Source organism: Tauraco erythrolophus, chromosome 4 (genome assembly GCF_009769465.1).
Source record: "Tauraco erythrolophus isolate bTauEry1 chromosome 4, bTauEry1.pri, whole genome shotgun sequence".
NCBI classification, from domain to species: Eukaryota; Metazoa; Chordata; class Aves; order Musophagiformes; family Musophagidae; genus Tauraco; species Tauraco erythrolophus.
In genome coordinates this window covers 28,948,428-28,970,045 of record NC_141468.1, presented here as the reverse complement: position 1 = coordinate 28,970,045, position 21,618 = coordinate 28,948,428, and the positions used below count along the sequence as shown (strand labels likewise).

At 37.3% G+C, this 21,618-nt stretch overlaps 1 protein-coding gene across 1 annotated transcript in view; it reads right to left on the bottom strand.

Annotated features, from left to right (window-relative positions):
- CTTNBP2 (cortactin binding protein 2) overlaps nucleotides 1–21,618 on the bottom strand; it is a 91,330-nt gene that overhangs the window by 60,063 nt on the left and 9,649 nt on the right. The window contains exon 2 of the mRNA XM_086610296.1: nucleotides 17,743–17,850. Coding sequence (XP_086466422.1) covers nucleotides 17,743–17,850 — 108 coding nt within the window. The remainder of the gene's footprint in view (nucleotides 1–17,742; nucleotides 17,851–21,618) is intronic.

Here is a 21,618-nt window from a genome sequence, read left to right as displayed (position 1 = left end):
ATGTCAGCGGTACCCCAAATTATGACTGAAGACTTAAGCTAAATCCTCCAACAGGTAGCTGCTAATGAAAACTCACAGGAAGCACACACAAATCAAGAGAAAATATCTAAAAACAAAGAAGAAAAACTCTTTGAATAGTTAATTCATTAAATTCACTATTGCAATAGGGTAAAAGCTTAAACTTATATGCAACAGCTTTTGAATTCAGTCCAATAACAATATAACAGTTATATAGAGCTTTTAAATCCTTCCAAAGGATCTGAAAGATTAAATAAGGAGACTAAAAAGTGCAACTACTACTTAAAAAGAATGAAAACTCGAAGTTTCTTTATGGACAGGCTGGTCTATAGCATTATGTTAGACCATAGATTGACTACAAGTTTATACTAAAATAAATATAGTAGAACTGAAAAACATCTTCAGAGAGGAGTGAAAAATGATCAAAAGGTACAACACAGCTTCTCTTCAAGGAAGCGCTAAGCAGAAATAGGACTTCTCAGTGTGAAACAGAGACAACTAGGGAGAAACAAGATAGAGGTCTGCACACTACAGGACAAGTAGCAGTTGTACCATGATGTAATAGGGAAAATTGAGTTGGACAGAAATTCTTCTCGGTGAGAGCAGATAAGCACTGGAACATGTTGCCCGGGGAAAACATATAACCTTTATCACTGGGAGATTTCCAAAACTAGATTGGATAAGGCCATCAGCAACCTGATCCATGTTTGATGTTAGTCCTACTTAAAGCAGAAGATTGGACTAAATGGTCTCTCGAGGTGCCTTCCAACATAAACTACTCTATGATTAGTGATTTCTTCTAGGATGGCTATTTTTTATCTTGAAGATGCTAGCAATATTCTCAAGTAGCAAACAACAGAAATGAGCCCTCAGAGGAAGGAAAACCAACCTTTACTTACTGGTGGAACGAGTCTTATGTCTTGCTTAGGATCATGAAAATACTTTTTATGACTTAAAAACCAGAACATTTAGTCTGTGATATTTTCAAAAATAAAAAAACAGCACTGAATAATCCTGGCGATTACACAGCTATGTGACACAAGTGGAAGGTTTACTCTCAAATTTTCTTTCCTAGGTCTGCAGCCAACAAGAATCTGGAGGATCAGGCTGTAAGATAAACTGTTTCTTTTATTACTCTCTCAGGGAGCCTGTCTGCTACCACATACAGCAAGGCACCTCATTTACCCCTAGACCAACTTTTTTCACAATATTCAAGTCACATCTATGCATCTATCTGCCAGCTCCCTCCTGGACACTTCCATCTCTCAAGCTGACCCTTTGCAGTCACTGACCCCATTTATCCACTGGCAGATGAAGACTGGCAGTGGGGTGTGCAGGGAAAGGAACAAAACAAGTGGAGGCATCTGAATGATGGGCTGTGGGAAAAATTGCAAATCCAGTACAAGAACTGGTCTGCAGTCACTTGTTTCTTGTGTTCCACTTCAGAAGAAAAAAAAAAAAAACAATTAAAAAAAAAATCTATTTTCAGTGACCAAACTGAGAATTACTAAGTCTAAATAGATTTTTTTCCCCCGGTTATTGAAATAAGAATGTAAGGGGGCAAGAAGGCTTTCAAATAGCATTCATCTTAACTGTGGCCTTAAAGCTAAAAGCATAAAAAAAGCAAGGAAAAACAAATACAACCAATTAAGAAGTAAGAAATAAGCCCAATAAGGAAAAATTAATCACATAATATAAGTTATACTGTTAGTTTTCTTTTGATAATAGTCTACAATAATATTAATTGCACACATTTGCTGAAATGAATTTTCATAATCAGCTTACATAATCAGTCACAAAATATATAATCAACAGCATTTTTAAGGTTAATACTGCATTTTTCCCCTCAATGTATCTCAGAGTTTCCTCTTCATTTACCTGCCAAGTTAAGAGTTCAGCAAGTCCAAGTCTTCCATGCAGCAATTGATGATAAACATCAAAAATAGGACTGCATGTCCTACACTGATGTGGAACAATGGAACTGAATTAAAGCTGCTCCAGAACCCTTAAACAAAATTTCCTTCCTTTCAAGAGCGTTTGTTCCTCTAATTTCCTTTTCCACATATACTAAAATTGTTTCAACAGATGTTGATAGGTTCATATTAATATTTTCTCTTGACATATGTATTAGGGAGTGGTAAAAAGTTTTCTAAAACTAACTATCATAGAAGAGAAGGCAGTAAAAGCTTACTTTCTGCGATACGTTAAAGATGGCAGTGAGCCCTTCATTCTAAATAAAAAACTGAAAGGGTAAGAGATTTTTTAAAAGAGGAAGGTGGCTGAAAAAGGAACATGTTTGTAAATCTTATTCAGTGGCATTATATAGCATCTTGAAATGATTTGCTGGAGCTATTTATTTAAGCAAAAGAGAGTTATCAATGGTTATATACTCATAATAAAAGCAGCACTTTCAGAGATACCTGCAATATACCAGGGTTAGGGTAGGGTGGGGGATATAATGTCTAACTATGATTAATTAAGAACAACTCTTTAAAGAACACTAGTAATTTTGTGCACAATAAGGTTTGGGGGCTTTGTTTGTAGGCTTTTTTTTTTTATAATGCAGATGTAAATGAATGTTTTGGAAGTGTCATATGAGATGTTACCTCCATATCAAATTTTACAGAAGAAACTAAAAATGGAAAAGTAAACATCAATGACTGCTGAAGGAATGTATCCTGCAGTACAATTTCTGACAATGAACACATGATGATCAATTTCTCCTTACAACCTTAACTATAGTCTATGTTCCTTTCTTTAGCACAGTGACAGTACATACCTATGCAAAGTCTACAAGTGAGTTAGATTTTAATGAACTCAGTATTATGTGAAAAATATTTGAGCAATATATTCAAACATCCTGCTTCCACGATAAGTGTCATACAACAAAAACTTGCGTGTATGCTTTAAGGACGTTATTAAGGTTGAAAAAAAATTGAAATTCTCTGAAGAAGACTGATGATCGTAACAGGCTGCTAGTTCAAAAGGGTGAAAACAGTAGAAAGAATTGAGAAATAGGAAGACGCAATCAGCAAGTTAAACAAAACCAACATACAGGTTGATTATGCTCTGACAGACCTATATAATTGTTTCATACTATTAAAAGTGCTCTTTACAGATGACTGATGAGGATCATGAAATAATTCATGTCTTTTGGTAGAGGTACTAATAAAGAAAAGAAAATATACCTGTTTAGTAATTTTTAAGGTAAGGCACACATACTCATAAAAAGCATTCAAATCTATCTTGGAGCAGTGTCTCATAACAGTCATAAGCCAAGCAAATATATCATGAAACTCATTACAGCGAAGGAGGCTTCATGAAAGTGGAGATAGAATCAGCTTTTCTAGAAAAGTTATCCCAAGCATGAAACATTAAAATAAGAGTAACAACAAAAAGTTGCAATATTCTCTCATTCACCACAATCCATAGAATTTTTCCAAAAATTTGTAATTTGCCAAGTGTCCCTTTCTCTCAGAATCATATAGCTTTAAATCCAAGCTTTTTGAAAGCATTTTTCAAAGTAAAACAAAAGCTCTGGATATAAGACTGTATATTGTTTTACAAGGCTATCCTCGGTAAGCTCCATTTAAGAAGGTATACAAAAAAATCATTAAGGCATAAAAGGTCAGATCTTACCTAGCAGTTGATGAAAACAACAGCAAAGCAGATTTTCTCTATTTCGTGCCAAGTATCCAAATACTAAAGTGGTTTGCAAAAAGCTGTACAATTTCTTCTTCTCTACACTAAAAAGTACAACATGCCTAATAATTAATTCAAATCTTTTTGTGTATAGGAGGACAAACATTTAATTAACACTTAAACAATCCTGACCTAAAATATAACAGAAAGCATTGAAGAAGAATTATACAATCAAGGCAATGATCAAGCCTCAATTTCCTTAGGGACCTCACTCAATAAAAAGAGAGTATCACCCAATAGCACCAGTTTACTATTACCCCAAAATTACTAAGTATCACAACCTGACAAAAACCTCCATGAAAGAAATATGTGGAGACAGGACAAACAGACAAATACTTCCAATTCTTCATTGCTAATTTTCTCCCTTAGAGTAATGAAAACCCACTATTTTGAGGTTGTGGTTTTAAAAATTAAAAAGTCATATTACAAAGCTAAGATCTGTTACTAACAGATCAGTACCAACAAGGAAAAATTACACAGTCAATATAAATAATATTAATAAATAAATATTCTTACAGATGTAAAAGGTGAAACTCAGGCCTTGCACTAAGTTTCCACATGAGGAAGGAGAAAAAGCTCAAGTCATGAAACAATGTGTTTTTCATTCAGAAGAGCCATCCAGTTGTTCTATATAAAGATGACATTAGACCTGTTTCATGACAGCTTTGTTTGATGCTTAGACATTTGAAAATTATAGGCAAATATTTTGTAAGGAAGTATCACTGTTCAATGCTCTGATTGTCTAACCATCCAAACATTTATTATTTCTGAAAATAATACAGATTTTCATACTAATAATGAGTCTCAATGAATAGAGACTTGAGCTTTCTGGTTACTTTAAATAACCATTTGTCATCCAGACTTTTTTTGCATGTTCAAGTTTATAGTTCAAATTCATGCAAATCAATTCATAATGTTTTACACGGAAATCTGTCAGCCATGAAGGCTGAAGTACTTCTGAAGTACTGAAGGAAATCTGACTTCACCTCTAACAAAAAGAGACCACTTTAACCTCCATGCTTAGCAGTTAAAAAGTTTCTTCAGCTCAGTAACAGACAACAAAACAAAGACATAACAGAAAAAAATCAACTAAATCAATCTGTGTTTCTTTTTCATTTACAGCATTTAGATTTTCATATTTTCATGCTACCAAAATCTCAGTTAAAATATCCCATATTACAGCATGTCAGTTACAAGATTACCAAAATTTAGTGAAAAGGTATGCAAATTGTAAATTTATAATGCAATCATCAGGCACAGTCAACATGGATTCACAAAAGGAAAGTCCTGTTTAACTAATTCAATCTCCTTCGATGACAAGGTCACCCACCTAGTGGCAACAGAAGGTGGTGGATGTAGTTTTTCTGGATTTTAGTAAGGCTTTTGAAACTGTCCCTCACAGTAGCACAGAACTGTCCTTTTGGACTAGTTGTCCAACCGCGGTATGAGTGGGTTCAGAGTGCGCTGGGTGAAGAACTGGCTGAACGGCAGGGCTCAAAGGGTTGGAGTGAATGGTGACACATCAGGCTGGTGACTGGTCACCAGACAGAGTAATGCTGGGCACAAGTACAGATGGGGAGAGGAGTGGCTGGAGAGCAGCCCTGCAGAAGGGGATCTGGGGTGCTGGTTGACAGCAGGCTCAATGTGAGTCAGCAGTGTGGCCTGGCAGCCAAGAGGGCAAACCACATCCTGGGGTGCATCAAACACAGCAGAATCAGCCGGTCAAAAGAGGTGACTATCCCACTGTATACAGCATTGGTGCAGCCTCACCTTGAGTACTGTGTGCAGTTCTGGGCCGCACAATTTCAGAAGGATGTGAAGGTCCTTGAATGTGTACAGAGGAGGACAACAAAGGTGGTGAAAGGGCTGGAAGGGATGTCCTAGGAGGAGCGGCTGAGGACTTTGGATTTTTCTAGTTTGGAGAAAAGGATACTGAGGGGTGACCTCATAGCTCTCTACAGCTTCCTGAGGAGGGGAAGTGGAGAGGGACACGCTGATCTTTTCTCCCTGCTCTCCAGCTATAGGACACGTGGGAATGGTTCAAAGCTGCACCACGGGAGGTTTAGACTGGACATGAGGAAGCATTTCTTTACCAAGAGGGTGGTCAAACAGTGGAAAAGGCTTCCTAGAGAGGTGGTTGATGCCCCAAGACTGTCAGTGTTTAAGAGGCATTTGGACAATGCCCATAACAACACAATCTAACTTTTTATCAGCCCTGAATTGGTCAGGGTAGTTGGACTAGATGACTGTTATAGGCCTCTTCCAACCAAAACATTCTATTCTATTAACAATATATATTTATTTGAGATATAGTAAGAGAACTCAATGTTTTCAAATGATTTCCAGTATTCACTTTGGAAAGTAAATTGTGAGAGTAATACGTATTACCTCCAAGAAGAATTTTATTCTTGCTACTACCCCTAGTGAAGAGGCTGAACAAATGAATAGATTTAACTAAACTAATTTGGTTTCTAGAATGAAACATTTTAAAGTAAACAGAATACTCATCCGCATTGTATATTTTGGATTTTATGCCCTTTATTAAAACTTAAAAGTAATTTTCCAGCTAGTACTTTCTTTACAGATACCATTACTTAAAAGTTAATAATTTTAAAATTGTCATATAACAGCTTGCATTTTCACAATATCTAGCTAAAATTTTACTCTATTTCAGAAAGAACTCTCTGTAATCACTGTTGCTTTATTTTCTCAAATTTTCCATTTATTCATACAAATGGAACACTGTTTTTTATAAGAGACCTAGTGCTAAGTGTTTTTAGCACAATAGCAGAGTTTCTAAGACAGATGCCCCTCCCTGAGGGAACTGCAGGTGGAAAGACCTATCCACCAGTCTGAACTGCATCAAAGGGGAGTGGGAGGGAGAAAATCATGAGAACACATACATTCAAGCATAACAAAAGAAAGAAAATTGCTTCTATATGAGTATTTTCACAAGTGTTGAATTTGAAAAGGATCCGAATCAAATTTCTTATCTTATTCATAATTATTTTTTATAAATTACTATCATAATTTACTTGGAAGAACCAAGAACAAATCTTATGCATTTTTTTCTTCAGCAACAGTAACATGAAGAGACACACAAAGAGAAGAAAGTGTTATGTTAATCAGTTGCACTTTAGTGTTACCATCAACAAAATTAACTGTACCATTTATTGGCATAGATGAAATACCCTGTATACATTCCCTTAACTAAAAATGGAAAAGTTCAGTTACTATAATAATACGGATAGGATGACCCAGCGACATTTCTTATTGTCAGCAACGTAATGATGGCAAACAGATAAAACATTTTAAATAAGTCACTCTAACAATGAAGTCACAGCTTCTGAACACATCACAGAAACTGAGAAACGGTTACCTCAACATGATGTTGGAATTTTTTATTATTACTTTTATAAATAGCCCGTGTATCTCTACTCACTAGTTTATGTTGGATTGTGCAGAAAAATCAAACAAGGGTAGGAAGAATCAAGTGAGAAAGGCAAAGCATTACCCAAATAAGCAACCAGCAGCATACTGTCATCTAAATTAGTAGTTACATGCCCAGCAACAATAAAGATATTCAGATCTTATGTGAAAAACAAAAAGAGACTATTATCAGTTTAACAGTCTCTCCTGGAAAGGGCAGAGTGAAAAGAATGTTTGCAATGCAAGGCCATACAGATTTCATACTAGAAAACTAGTCTCATAGTTTCATACTTGTAGTCTCCAACTTTAGGAAAGCCTGGAATAAGGTTTACCAAAAGTTATGCTTTGCTTAGTGCTTAATATCTCCCTTTGGCAAATAGCAAATAACCACTACGAGAAGTGATGTAACATTACTAAAAACTTGTTTTGTTGGTAGCTTCTAGAACAGGTCTTTATATACGTCAAAATACCAGGATTCCTGAGATCCACAAAGTTCATCAGTCCAGGGAATGCTGCTGCTGCATTCCCAACATCTATTGGAAAAGGTAAGACTTGGTTCCATTCATAATGAAGTGCAAGAAATATAGATGTTACTTGAAGGAAAATCCAAATGCAGTTTGCTTGATACCTTTCGTCATGCAAAGAAAAGTATTTATTGTTAGTTATCCATGCTAACAGCACTATTACTGCAAAAACCACTGAATATAAGGAAAGTAAATACTTTCATAGGCATCTGAAATGATCTTTTAAAAAAGATACTATATATAAAGCCAACTCATCAATCCTATAAACAGTATTTCCAAATTATTACAACATGGAATCTGGCAGCATCAAGTATAAGGTACAAGACTATCCTTTAATTTCACATTTCCTGAAGTACAGTGTTCGGTTTTGCTGTCTTAAGCAGGCTTGGTCATTTTGTTGTCATGCAAGAAAAGCTATTTCCTTACATTGTAACTAGTCATGTAATTCTCAAAAATTGAAGTCCACACAAATATTTACTAGAATACTGTTAGTTTCTTGAATTGTTTGGCAATAAAGCAGCATATCAAAACATGTCAAGTAATTTTATAAAAATAAATTTAGCTGACATAATATAAACTAAAAAAAAATTACAATACATAAACCACGATCACGATAGGCAAAAAAAAAATAATCAAAATTTGAACATTCTTTAAGGTTGTTTCTAACAATACTTTTTCAATTAGGCAAACAAAGAACATGCTGTATTACTTTAAAACTTTAAATAAACCACAGGTAAAGAAATAATTCTAAACTCACTGAAAGATCATTTCATCTACTAATCTGCCTGAGGTTTATCAATACTTCATAGTTTCCTTGCGATCAATTTTTAAAAGCTTGCAATAGTGAAATGATACTTTTTGAGAGCCATGTTCAGAAAATTACAATAAATTAATATTAAGAAAGCAAAAGCTTTAATCATAACCAGAATCACTGGGCAGGTAAAGACATCCTATATTGAGGAGCAAAGGAAATGCATAAGCAACCATAATTAAAGTCCATAAATCAAAAGGAGTGATCAGCTGAGCAAGGACACAAACTGCACCTCATTACCTCCCCAAAATTTAGTAAAAAATAAATTTTTGCAAAAGAATTACAACATGCAAAAGTGACAATGCAAAAAAGCCATTATGTGACTACTATTTTGTGTTTCACTTCCGCCACCAAGGCCAACAACTGCCATCATACTGTCTACAACAATAACCTTCTGTTACATGCAATTTAACATCTTCTGCTCCTCCTTCTACCTAATCACCACTTTTCAAAGACACCTGCTACAAAACAGGCTGCCTTACTGGCTGCCAGAAACCTCTAAAGCCATTTTCAGTGTGCTTTAACTCCATTTTTTGATACAAGAGCACCAGGGGATTCATACATATAGAAGCAGCTCAGATTTGCCTTTTGAATTCACAACAACTTATCACAATTACTGCACATAACAGTCTTCATAATTTGTAGGTGGTGTAGCTTCCTTTGACAGATTACACTTAATACATATGTAATTTTTCTACCTATCAGTCAATTTGAGAACAAATTGCAGTCCGGAAAGCCAACTGTATCCTGGGCTGCATCCAAAGAAGCATGACCAGCAGGTGGAGGGAGGTGATTCTGTCCCTCTACTCTGCTCTAGTGAGACCCCACCTGGAGTATTATGTTCAGCTCTGGGGCCCCCAACAGAAGAAGGACATGGACCTATTGGAGCAGGTCGAGAGGAGGGCCAAGAAAATGGTCAGAGGGCTGGAGGGCCTCTCCTGTGAAGGGAGGCTGAGAGTTGGGGTTGTTCAGCCTGGAGAAGAGAAGGCTCTGGAGAGACCTTCTAGCAGCCTTCCAGTACCTAAAGGGGGCTTACAAGAAAGCTGGAGGGGGACTTTTTACAAGGGCATGTAGTAATAGGACATGGGGCAATGGCTTTAAACTGAAAGAGGGTAGATTTAGATTAGATGCAAGGAAGAAATTCTTCACTGTGAAGGTGGTGAGGCACTGGAACAGGTTGCCCAGAGAAGTTGTGGATGCAGAGCCAGGCATGAAAGGCTTCACATTTTGCATAGTTATTCTAGCATCATTCTCAGTTACCCATCAAAACCTAACATTGTTATGTAGTATACTGTCATGATAAACTATGATACACTCAGGTTGTTTTTTTTAATACTGTTTGATCTTCACATACACTTAAAGAGTTGAAAAAGTGGTACAAGAAATACGTACCCATGACAGTTATCATCAAAATAGTTCACGTTTTCAACAAGATTATGATAAAACTATATTGTTCAGTGCTTAACTATTGTCGGCTGAAATTGAAAGACAGGTTTCCTAATAATAGCTTTCCGCAAGCACGGCTCAGGACTAGAAATCAAACTAGCCTGAGCAGAAAATGTATTCTGCCCTTTAGGGAGAAAGAGACTCCAGAAGAGCATTTTTCAATGACCCATCTGGCAATTTCACAAGCAAGGTCCATCTGTCTTAAATTCAAGAATGATCATAATGGTAGAAAGCATTGAGGAATTTCTGGTTTTAGAAAGCGAACATAGGTGATCTAAAGGTAATTTTTTTTAAATCTAGACCAAATCAACTCATATTTCCTACTATATTTACGAAAACAACCCTGGAAAAGGGCATTTATAGGTATACAGTGGCTGTGTCAACATTAGCAGTTAGTGCAGCACAACAGGAACATATTTGTAGAGCAACATAGTTGGTGCTGTCAGTGTGAGAGTGGTCTGTAAGGCAAGTCCAAGCAAAGTTAGGCAAGGACAATGGGGAGAGTTTCTTCAAAAGCGTGCTCTTGATCTGAATGCTAGGGTAGATTCCCCCAAGTAGTTTGTCACACACACAATTGATATATATTAAGGTATATAATACATAACTGTATATATCAATATATTGTATATTGATATATAGTCATCTGGACTAGATGACCTTTGAAGGTCCCTTCCAGCCCTAACCATTCTATGATTCTATGATTCTATATAAAGATGGCCTTTGTCATCATGAACACCAACGTCTTATAAGCTACCCATAGCACCAGGATTTTCTGATAGAATACGAGTACAAAGAAACTTTTTTGATGTTGTTCTAAAATGGAATACTTTGCAAAACAACATTCAATTTGATTATATATACACTTTCAGAAAAAAAAGGAGCAGAGTTTTGAAGTAATGTTGGATTATACCGTTAGAGTCTTGGAAATGCAGGTAGTTATTTAATAAATTTCTGAAACAATCTAATCATTTCAAAACAAATAATCTTATCATAGAATGGTTAGGGTTGGAAGGGACCTTAAAGATCATCTAGTTCCAACCCCCCTGCCATGGGCAGGGAAATCCTCCACTACACCAGGTTGCCCAAAGCCTCATCTAACCTGGCCTTGAACACTTCCAGGGATGGGGCATCCACAACTTCTCTGGGCAACCTGTTCCACTGCCTCACCACCCTCAATGTAAAAAATTTCTTCCTTATATCTAATCTAAATCTCCCCTCCTTCAGTTTAAATCCGTTACCCCTTGTCCTATCACTACACGCTCCTTGTAAAAAGTCCCTCTCCAGCTTTCCTGTAGGCCCCCTTTAGGTACTGGAAAGCTGCTGTAAGATCACCCCAGAGCCTTCTCTTCTCCAGGCTGAACAGCCCCAACTCTCTCAGCCTGTCTTCATAGCAGAGGTGCTCCAGCCCTCGGATCATCTTCGTGGCCCTCCTCTGGACTCGTTCCAGTAGCTCCATGTCCTTCTTATGTTGGGGACTCCAGAGCTGAACACAGTATTCTAGGTGGGGTCTCACAAGAGCTGAGTAGAGGGGCAGAATCACTTCCCTCGACCTGCTGGCCACACTTCTTTAGATACGGCCCAGGATACGATTTGCTTTCTGGGCTGCCAGTGCACATTGCCGGCTCGTGTTGAGCTTCTCATCCACCAGCACTCCCAAGTCCTTTTCCTCAGGGCTGCTCTCAACCCATTCTCCGCCCAGCCTCTACTTCTGCTTGGGATTGCCCCAACCCACGTGCAGGACCTTGCACTTGGTCTTGTTGAACTTCATGAGGTTCTCACAGGCCCACCTCTCCAGCCTGTCATGGTCCCTCTGGATGGCATCCCTTCCCTCCAGCGTGTCCACAACACCACACAACTTGGTGTCATCTGCAAACTTGCTGAGGGTGCACTCGATCCCACTGTCCATGTCACCAATAAAGATGTTAAATAGCACTGGCCCCAGTACTGAGCCCTGAGGAGCACCACTGAGGTGTTCTGAGGAGTCTTCCTAAAGAGAATTAAAACTTTTTTTAAAGACTTACTTTAAACTAATGAATTTCTCATGGAATTGAATACCGATATCACAGTAGTTCTAAAATTATTAAGAGAAGAGTTGAAACCTGAAAACTGACATTTAACATAATGTGCATTATCTATTTTAAAGAAACATTGTGTAATCCACACAGTAATCACTATACTTTCTAAAAGCTGTTTAACCTTTTTCTAAAATCTTGTCTTTTTGAACTGGAAGCTTTTTAAGGTAAAGCTCAGATTGGGTTATTAAACTTAATATGGCTCAGAATGGGTTATTAAACTTATATATGGCTATGACGTATTATTACATGATGCATTAACTTCTGTCTTTTGACGTACCAATTTCATTACATTAATATCCACACCTTCATTACAAAATTCAACCACTATTCTTCAAGAGCTCACATTCCTTGCTAGGGGAAATCAGAAATTATCTTATATGGATTTTCTACTCGGACATAATATAGGAAGTATGATTCATTTCCAGCTCTATTGATTAGCCTGCAGGCCTGTCAAAATGCTTAGCTTCAGGAAGATAGACTGTACTTACAATTTGGGGAAAACAAACTCCTACAGCGGAGATCTTTTTCTTCTCATCTTTTCATAAACCTCGATAGTCTAACTTAAATTCTCTGAGCACTTGAGCTAATGAGGTCTGACTTTCCCTAACTCTGTATTCTACAGTTCATACACAGTGCTCAATAGCAGACACCACAAATCTCTGCCCTTCCTTCAACTAAGGTCCTAGCAACTGTATGACGTGTCTTACTCAGCTGCCTGGTTTTAGGACACTACCTATTTCTGAAACAGCATTTTGTCAGATTTTGCAGAAATTGTCTAAAAGATTCAACAGACATTGGTACAAACACATACACAGAAGATAAGCTTTCCTTCTTTAGGAAGTTATGGTAAAAACTAGATACAGTAGGGCTTTACAACACTGAAGAAACACCTACAATCAAATTCACCTTGCCATTCTCATACCGTCCTCCTGACCCACCCTTCACATATACAGAATCTGTTGATTTGGAGCTCACTTAAGCTCAGAGAAAAGACATTGATCCATAGCGATGTCATTGATATTGTAGTCAATTTTAATTAAACAAAAATATATCCATTGTTGGTATTGACAATTCTGTTCACCATTTTTTATTTCATTGGTGATTTTATTCAACAATCCAAAGAAGTTGCTCTAAATCTATGCATTGAGGTATATTAAAGGATCTAGTATGAGAAGAATTTGCATTTTTCTGTTCACACTGACTAATGCATACCATAGAAGTAAGAGGAAAAGAAATTTTCATTTTACCATTAAACACCTAAAGAAATCTACATAGGCAAATAAAATTATTTTAAAAATAAACAAAAATCCCAACTAAATTGGGCTTTAAAATTTTAGATGAAAAATAGCCTACTAGTGATTTAACTCTATGAGAGAACTGCCACTAAAAGTAGCATTTAGTATTTATAATGCCATGCTTGACAGCTAGGCATTAGCACTTTAATTCATTATATGAGGGACAATAAAAAAATCCTCTAGAAATCGGGCAGATACAGCAACCACTTTTCGGCTGGAGAAAAAAAACAACAAATGAATGTTGTATTTGAGGTCACAGTTGTGGGAGGCCAGACCTATGCTTTGATTATGTGGCCACGTTACCTCCATGTTAGGAAATTATCCCCTCATTACAGGCAGACAGTTTATTTGGATAATTGATACAGATGAAGGCAGCAGCTATAGTTAAGTCTCTCTCCTTTTTTAACTATGTGCATTGCCAATAGCAATTAAACAGCATGTTATTTCTCACTAATGAAATAACATTAATGATTTAAATGTTAACCTGGATTTAACTTTAATTGCAGTGCAACCCTCATCACGGAGCTACTAAAATAAAGCACAGAGTCAAAAAGAACTATCTTAAGTCATTTGGTGTAGTAGTTACACAAAATCCGAGTGCTAATGAGAAAGATCTACGCAAAGATCACCTTCTTTGATGTGAATCCCGATGCTGTCCTCCCCGGCAAATTCACTGTTCACTTGGAGAATGAATCTGGAAATTTGACCCTAAGTGTAACAAAGGTCTGCTCTTTCAAAGCCGTTGGTCCTCCCATGGCTGAACTTGTCCAACAACTTAAATTGCTCTGATTGATAATTACTGTAACTTTTTCAAATCTGAATTTCTCTGACTTCCAAATTCCAAAACATGGAAGTATACAGATGTCATCTGCATCTTTCTTATGAATGCAGTTTGGATTTGAAGTTTTGGGTTTGTTTCAAAAGTGTAATTCAACATATCAAAACCTAATATAAAATACAACGGCAACTCTACAATACGTTATGCACTGAAATGCAACAACAGAGCAATCATTCCATGCGACACCTTGGATTTGGTTCTCTCTAATTTATCATGTGGCACAAACTCAACTGCCTTAATAAAAATCTACCACATCAACACTATTAACTTTACTAACTAAACTCATCTGCCTTCCCCTACCTCCACATCTGCCCCCTGGGATGACTAGCTAATTTAACAAGACTTCTTCCCATAGCCTTTCTCACTATTAATTTTTATTTTTTTATTTACACAGAATAAACAGAATGGACCCTCTGTACTGGAACAATATTCAGTAGACAGATTTAAAATTCCCTAGTTTAATCTTTTAAAAGCAGAGTAACAAACTGAAGCTTTTCTTCTTTATTCTCATTGGAATGTACCTTTTTGAAACTAAGCTTCAAATAAGCAGAAAAGTCACACAAAATCTTAAAAGTGCTAAATGAGGAGTTAGTAGCCATCTTCTCTGATGGCTACTAGTACCAAGAGAAATTAAACTGAAAGTCATACAATACAAAATCACTTTATGATACAATGAATACATTGTAAATGAACAGCCAGAAGACAAGCATCTGAAGACAATACAATTCTGAAATCCAAGGGCTTTGTCTCCCTGGTAGAAAAGCAATATTACAACAGTACTAATTCATACAGGGTATCATTTTGGAGTTTAATTTCTTTCACTGACACCTCAAACTGCAAAATTTTACAAGTATTTTTTAAACAAGAGAATAAAAAAAATCCAAAAAAGTCACAAAAACTCAACACATTTAAGAGAACATTATTTTAGATTTCTACGAGTTATTTAGCAATAGAGTTTGCTCCATATATAGGAACAATCCACAAAAACAAAGAGGTCAGAAATGTTTTCTGCTTAATTCAACAGAACCCACACAGGCAAATTACACTTTCACAGTATATAAAGAAGCATTAAACTGTTATCCTGGAAAGCAAATTTCTAAAATAAGTGAAAAGAACTCATGAAAACCAAGATTTTAAAAGTGATACAAGTGAGAAATACGTAATACTTACATATATGCACACTATAAACATGGCTGAGAAAAAAAAACAAAACCAGTAAGGCACAAGTTCCAACACTATCTTATCCAAAAACACTGTTTCTGGCTCCCTAGTTCTTACCCCTTAACTCTGTCAGAAATCTCTGTTCCATGCCACCAGGGAATACTGTGGATAAACAATCCCTCCCCAAACACACAAACACACACTCACAAACTTTCCTAATATTGAAAGAGAGCTTGATCAGCTTTTGAAATAATAACTTAAGAAGTGTTTTCCCCTATATGAAAAGCATTTCCTTCTTGCTTTAAGGATACACCACAAAGCATGAATGCCAATTTGTCGAAACAAATCAAAATACCAAATTTGACACAATTCAAATGGAATTCTCGTTATTCACTTTTATAGAAGACCTATATTTGGCTATCTGATAGGTTATTTTGTGTGCTGCTTGGAGACTCCAGCTGCTAATACTGCTGACTTGTGGCTTCTCAAGTAAGAAGCCTGAAGATCCAAAAGTATCATATTCCAAGATATCAGGCTACAGTTCTTCAGCAGGTGTAACTTCCAAGGTTTCCAATACTGGTACAGCTAACCAGGCAAGTTGCCTGGAAGATTTGAGTTCCACATGGATTTTGTTTAAAGGACTTTACTACAAAATACAGACACGGAAAATGAGATGTAGGAGAAAAAAAAAAAACAAAACACCACCAATTTTCAACATTTATATACCTTATGTGAAATGGACCTATTTTTAATATTGACCTATCAGCCATCAAAAACCGCTGTGTATATACTACCCTTTTCAGCAGGTGCATGGGAATGTGATGTAGACTTTTCCTCTGCTGGTACTGCACTATCGTCAATGTTTAATGTTTACTGTCGTTAAATGGGTATTGTGCTCTTTTTTTGTTTGTTGTTCTTTCTTCTTTTTTATTTCATTTCATTTCAACACATTCATTATTTGATATGTAGTGTAGTAGCTTGTTCTTGAATATTAGATAAAATTGTCTGAGTATTCTATTTGCATTCTTCTAAATTTAGAAGCATCAAAAAAAAAAAAAAGAGATTCTGAATGTGGTATGCACATTGTTTCCCCTTTAACAAAACCTTAACTGGCAGTCAGGTAAAGTAAAAAGCCCCAGTCCAGGCAAACAAGATGTAAAATTGTATAACAGGTAGATGAAAAGACAGTACATTTCAACATATGTGTATACCTGAAGGCCAAACACCAAATGACTTCGAAGTTCAGTAACATATTGCTTCCCAGAAACAGAAACATCCCAGAAACATATTGCTTCCAGTGTCTCATTGTCATTACAAAATGAAAACTGTATTTTATAAGAGAGGTTTATACCTACAAAATCTTGAATTATTAATGCAGGTACATCAATGGCAGCTACTTCAAATTTCCATTTGCATCAAGTAATCTGAATCCATCACAAAACAAATTAAAATTGAATAAAAATGCATATACAATTGTTACTGTGACATTACACGTGGGAAATGTTTCCACACTACTTGATAATCATTACACATACTACTAAAAGCTAATATTAGATGTATTTTATTACATTGGGGTTTTGCTATAAGAGACCTTAAAGGGCATAATTTCCCTCTATGCAACTATGAAGCTATAAATATTTTCAAATCACGTAAGGCTCTTTTTCCCTCTAAATCCGTAGTCTAGTTGGCAGCTTTGTTAAATTTTATTGTGTTTCAGATCAATTTTAAAGTCATTAGAGTCATAAAAATGTATCACCTTTTAATTAAAATAGTTTTGTTTGTACATTTCCAGTCAACTAAGTTGCCTTTCAGACTGCAACCTTCTGAAGCAGAAAATCAGCCTTCACATGTGCCTAGCACAACAAATATCTAATCAAGTACTTGCGAGTGCTGTTAAGAGTATACATCCCATATGTCATCTTTAAAAACAAAAAAAAACAACCAAACAAAAAAAAACAACAAAACAACAAACAAACCACAAAACAACATCACAAATACTTTTTCCTAAGTGGATATGACCATACAATTTTGTCCTTCCTTCCATCTCGCAGAAAATGAATGCATTGAATAAGATAGATGCATAAGTATATAGACTATTAGAACAAATGATGCATAGGCTGAATTTTCCTTTGAAGTTATTCCTATCTTTCACAAATAAACAGATTCTTTAATACGCAAGAATTTAAAGACAAAGTAATTTTGCAGTTTTCACACTTATTTCTCTGAAATTTTGTTTGTATTTTATACCAAAATTACATATTATTACTGAATGGTAACAATTAAACTAGACCATATTTTGCAATTACTGAGATTTAGTCAACCTAAAACTTTAAAATCACAATTTCATCTTCCATTAATAATATTCTATGCACTGTATAAAGGAAGTGGCAAAAGAGAATTTAAAAAAATAAAAAAAGCAAACCACAAAACCCCAGTAACTTACCCGCAAAGCTTCAATTACAAGGTCTCGTGCTTCTAGTTCTCCTTCCATTATACTCAAAAGCATTCGCAATTCTGGCTTGCTTAAGTTATCCACATCAAACTCTCTTTTCTGTAAGAAACGAAACACTGATGAATACTCTAACTGACTGCAAGAGTTACTGTAGATCTGAAACACAGACACTAACATCCTCATTGCAGGTTCCTCACACATCTGTAACTCAAAAGTTGAGGTGGCTTTACTTGTATATAAAGTCAAAATTGGTAGCAAATAGTCTGATTCTCTTTATTTAAGGTGAAGAACTTAAAAGTCCACCAGTATGACATTGTTTCAAAGCCTATACTGTTGCAAGGAATTGATCCTGCAAAGTCTTGTGAATGAGAAGGGTGAAACAGCAAAGAAACTAACTTTATGTCTAACAGTTCTCACATGCAGCCTCACAGAGAGCGAGACAATTCGGCAGACCTGAAATGGCACATCAGGGATGAAGAAGGCAGGAGTGAGTGTAAGAACCCAGGCCACCGCGTGCCTAATCCAGCACAACCTGTGCCTCACTTGCAAACAACTACCAAGCCACCACAGTACACTGGGCTGAATGTGAATTTTTGAAGCACAACTTGGTGAAAATACATGAAACCTTATCTGCAGCCCCATTTGTTTGGCTGCAGGGTACAGTTCAGGTGAAGACACACTGACAAACAACAGCTCATCGCAACAATATCTTCTCCCTTCACAGTCACCAAGATGAGTGTGAGTCTGACTTCCACCCCTAGCAAGACACTGCACATCCATCTGTGAACAGGGCATGCTGCTTCTCATAATCTGGCAGTTCATTATGTAGTGGGCTCTCTTCAGCACATCATCTCCTCCTCTGGCGATATTTGAAATCTTTGCCTTCTGGCCAGTTTGTGATCATTTCCAAAATTCCTGGATGATTGGGACTTCTTATTCGAGACCTTTGCGCGATCAGTGTGACCCACCTATTTCACAGGGCATCAGCTGTGTGATGCGTAGAGGGGACCCTCCCTTTGAACACCCAGCTCAGCACTGGCAGTTGAGGTGCCAGGAGGAGCTGTGATTCAGTACCAACCACTTCCGAAGTACCTCAGGTCCCTTCATACGCTGCTAATATCTCTTTTCAGCTGGAGGGTAGGTGGGCCTCGGATCCTCTGTACACCCAACTCCAAAACCCGAGGGGTTGACCTTGAGTCTTCCCTGGTGCTTTTTGCCAGAGGCTTCAGGTAGAGCCTTTCTGCCTGGCTGCAGTGTGGAGCACGTTTTTAACATCTTGTCCTGTCCGAACTGGCCCAAACTATCTCCCATCTAACTTGTTCAAATGCTTGTCGTTGCTCGGAGTGTCATTTAAATCATCCTTCTTCCGGGTCACTTGATAGAGAGGGTGTACAGTTAGGCTGTAACTTGGAATATGCATCCTCCAACAATCCACAATGCCTAAGGCAGCTTGTGTTTCTTTTTTGCTAGTCATAGGAGACATAGCTGCTATTTTGTTGATCACATCCAAATGACGTCCATCTTGCCATTTTATTCCTAAAAATTGGATCTCCTGTGCAGGTCCCTTGACCTTACTGCATTTTATGATGAAGCAAGCCTTCAGAAGGATTTAAACTATTTTCTTCCCTTTCTCAAAAACTTATTCTGCTGTATTGCCCTACATGATGATGTCATCAATCTATTGCAGGTGTTCCAGAGCTGGAATTGCCAGGGCAACAACCTACTTCTTCCAAATATTCTACTAGTTTTTCAGGACTCTTCACTTGTTCAGACATGAAGTTCCAAAACACTGGAGGTGACCACCGTCCTAGGCATTTGCCCATTCTATTCCAAACACCCTGCCACTCATAACTATCCAGCCTTAGGGCAGATCTCTGTGTGATATTTTCAAAGAGTTGTTTAACTCTAAACATGACCTGAAACACACTGAGAAGCTACAGCAACAACAGCATGCTGGCTTGAACATCCCCAGGATATTCAAAATTCTCAAAAACTCTTGTAATTAGCCTGAAGGAGAAAGGGGAGGTGAAAGAGCAGGGGAAAGTATCTCTCCCTGTCTTCCCCATAGATTAGGTGCTAATACTAAGAAATTCCAAGAGGTAGTGCCTGAGGTACGGGCACAACAACAATGCTGCATACAAATGCCAGCTTAAGCTCGTGGTGTTATTGTATCGTAAGTCGATATTACACAGAACAGCAAAATGAGAGTCCTGATCCCTCTCCCAGAGATGATAAACTGCACCGCAGGGAATACACAGAGCATATAAGGATTTACATAACACAACCACGTGAACAATCAAAACAACATTATGAATAGCAACTACTTAACTAACACAATAAACAAGTACGAGAAATTTGTTTTAACATGCTCTAGTCAGATCTGTCGCTATCTCAGCCCTTTGTGCCTTACACTGGGAGCCAAAAAGGACTGTCGTGGTTTAGGCCCAGCCAGCAGCTGAGCTACCACGTGGCTGCATGCTCACTCCTTCTGCCTTGGTGGGATGGGGAGGAGAATCGCAAGAAAAAGGTAAAACTTGTGGGCTGGGATAAGGACAGTTTAATAGGACAGAACAAGGAGAGAAGAAACAGTAACAACAATAACACTAATAAAAGAACAATACAAAGCGAGTGATGCACGGTGCAACTGCTCACCACCTGGAACCTGATGCCTGCTCCCAAGCTGTGATGTCCCTCCCCCAGCCAACTCCCCCAGTGTTTATACTGAGCATGATGTTATACGGTATAGAATACCCACTTGGCTAGTTTGAGTCAGCTGTCATGGCTGTGTCCCCTTCACAGCTTCTCGTGAAAATTAACTCTATCCCAGCCAAACCCAGGACCGTCTACATCGCTGTAGTTTGGAGGTCAGGTGGGGGAATGTTATTAATATTTACAAAATCACAAAGGTAGTAGATAAGATTAATACAAATCTCTTGTTCTCCAATATGTACAATGTTAACACAAGTAGATGCTTAGTGAAATTAGAAGGGGATCATTGTAAGGGAGAGAAAACAATATTTATTCCATGTGCCGGATTCAGCTGACCAGCTTGATTTCCGATACGCTATTCACTGCAAGGAAAATACTGCAGTCCTTGCTATGATGTAGATGTGTCTCCTAGCAAAGCTCTGAGATACAGACACTCAGCTACCTTCAGAACAAAGTAATCAATTATCAAATTAGCTGACCTGTGTATCTAGATACACTGTTTATTTTCCCTGAAGGACATAAAATCTAAGGGTTCGGCTACCCAGGAGCTTAACTTAATCACAAGAAAATTCAATAAAAATTAAAGGAAGCATCATTTCTGTTTTCTTAAGGGAAGAGGAGGGCAAACCAGTTGTTCTTCCCTCAGCCTAGAAGGCCACAGATTGAAACTGCGCAAAAGCTGTAACTGTATTAGATTTAGTCTGTGCTCCATTTTCACTTCGTAGTTAAAACACACAAAGGTGCCCAAATGGCTAGTGAGAACTGTATGCCAGAACTTCAGCTATTGGCATTCAATATACATTGCATCAAGCTTCTTCATTTATGTGAACAACGTGGATCAACAAGAGGAGCAACGATTTCTATTAAGTATAACTGTTTCAGGGACAGGGCCATCCACTCTAGCTGATATTTCTAAGCTGAACAATAGTTATCTTCTATTTTTGCTGCCTTGGTCAGCTATTCCTCTAACCCAAAAGACAGTTCTTTCCATCCATGTCAATGGATCAAGAAAAACAACCAGTTACTCTGAATGCTTTTTCCCAACATACCTCGCAGTAGCCTCTAACAGTGCTCCTCACAATCCTATACAATGCTCACCAATCTATGGACATGTGAAAAGTTACTAAACATATACAGTTCCCCACGTAATCAGTAAAC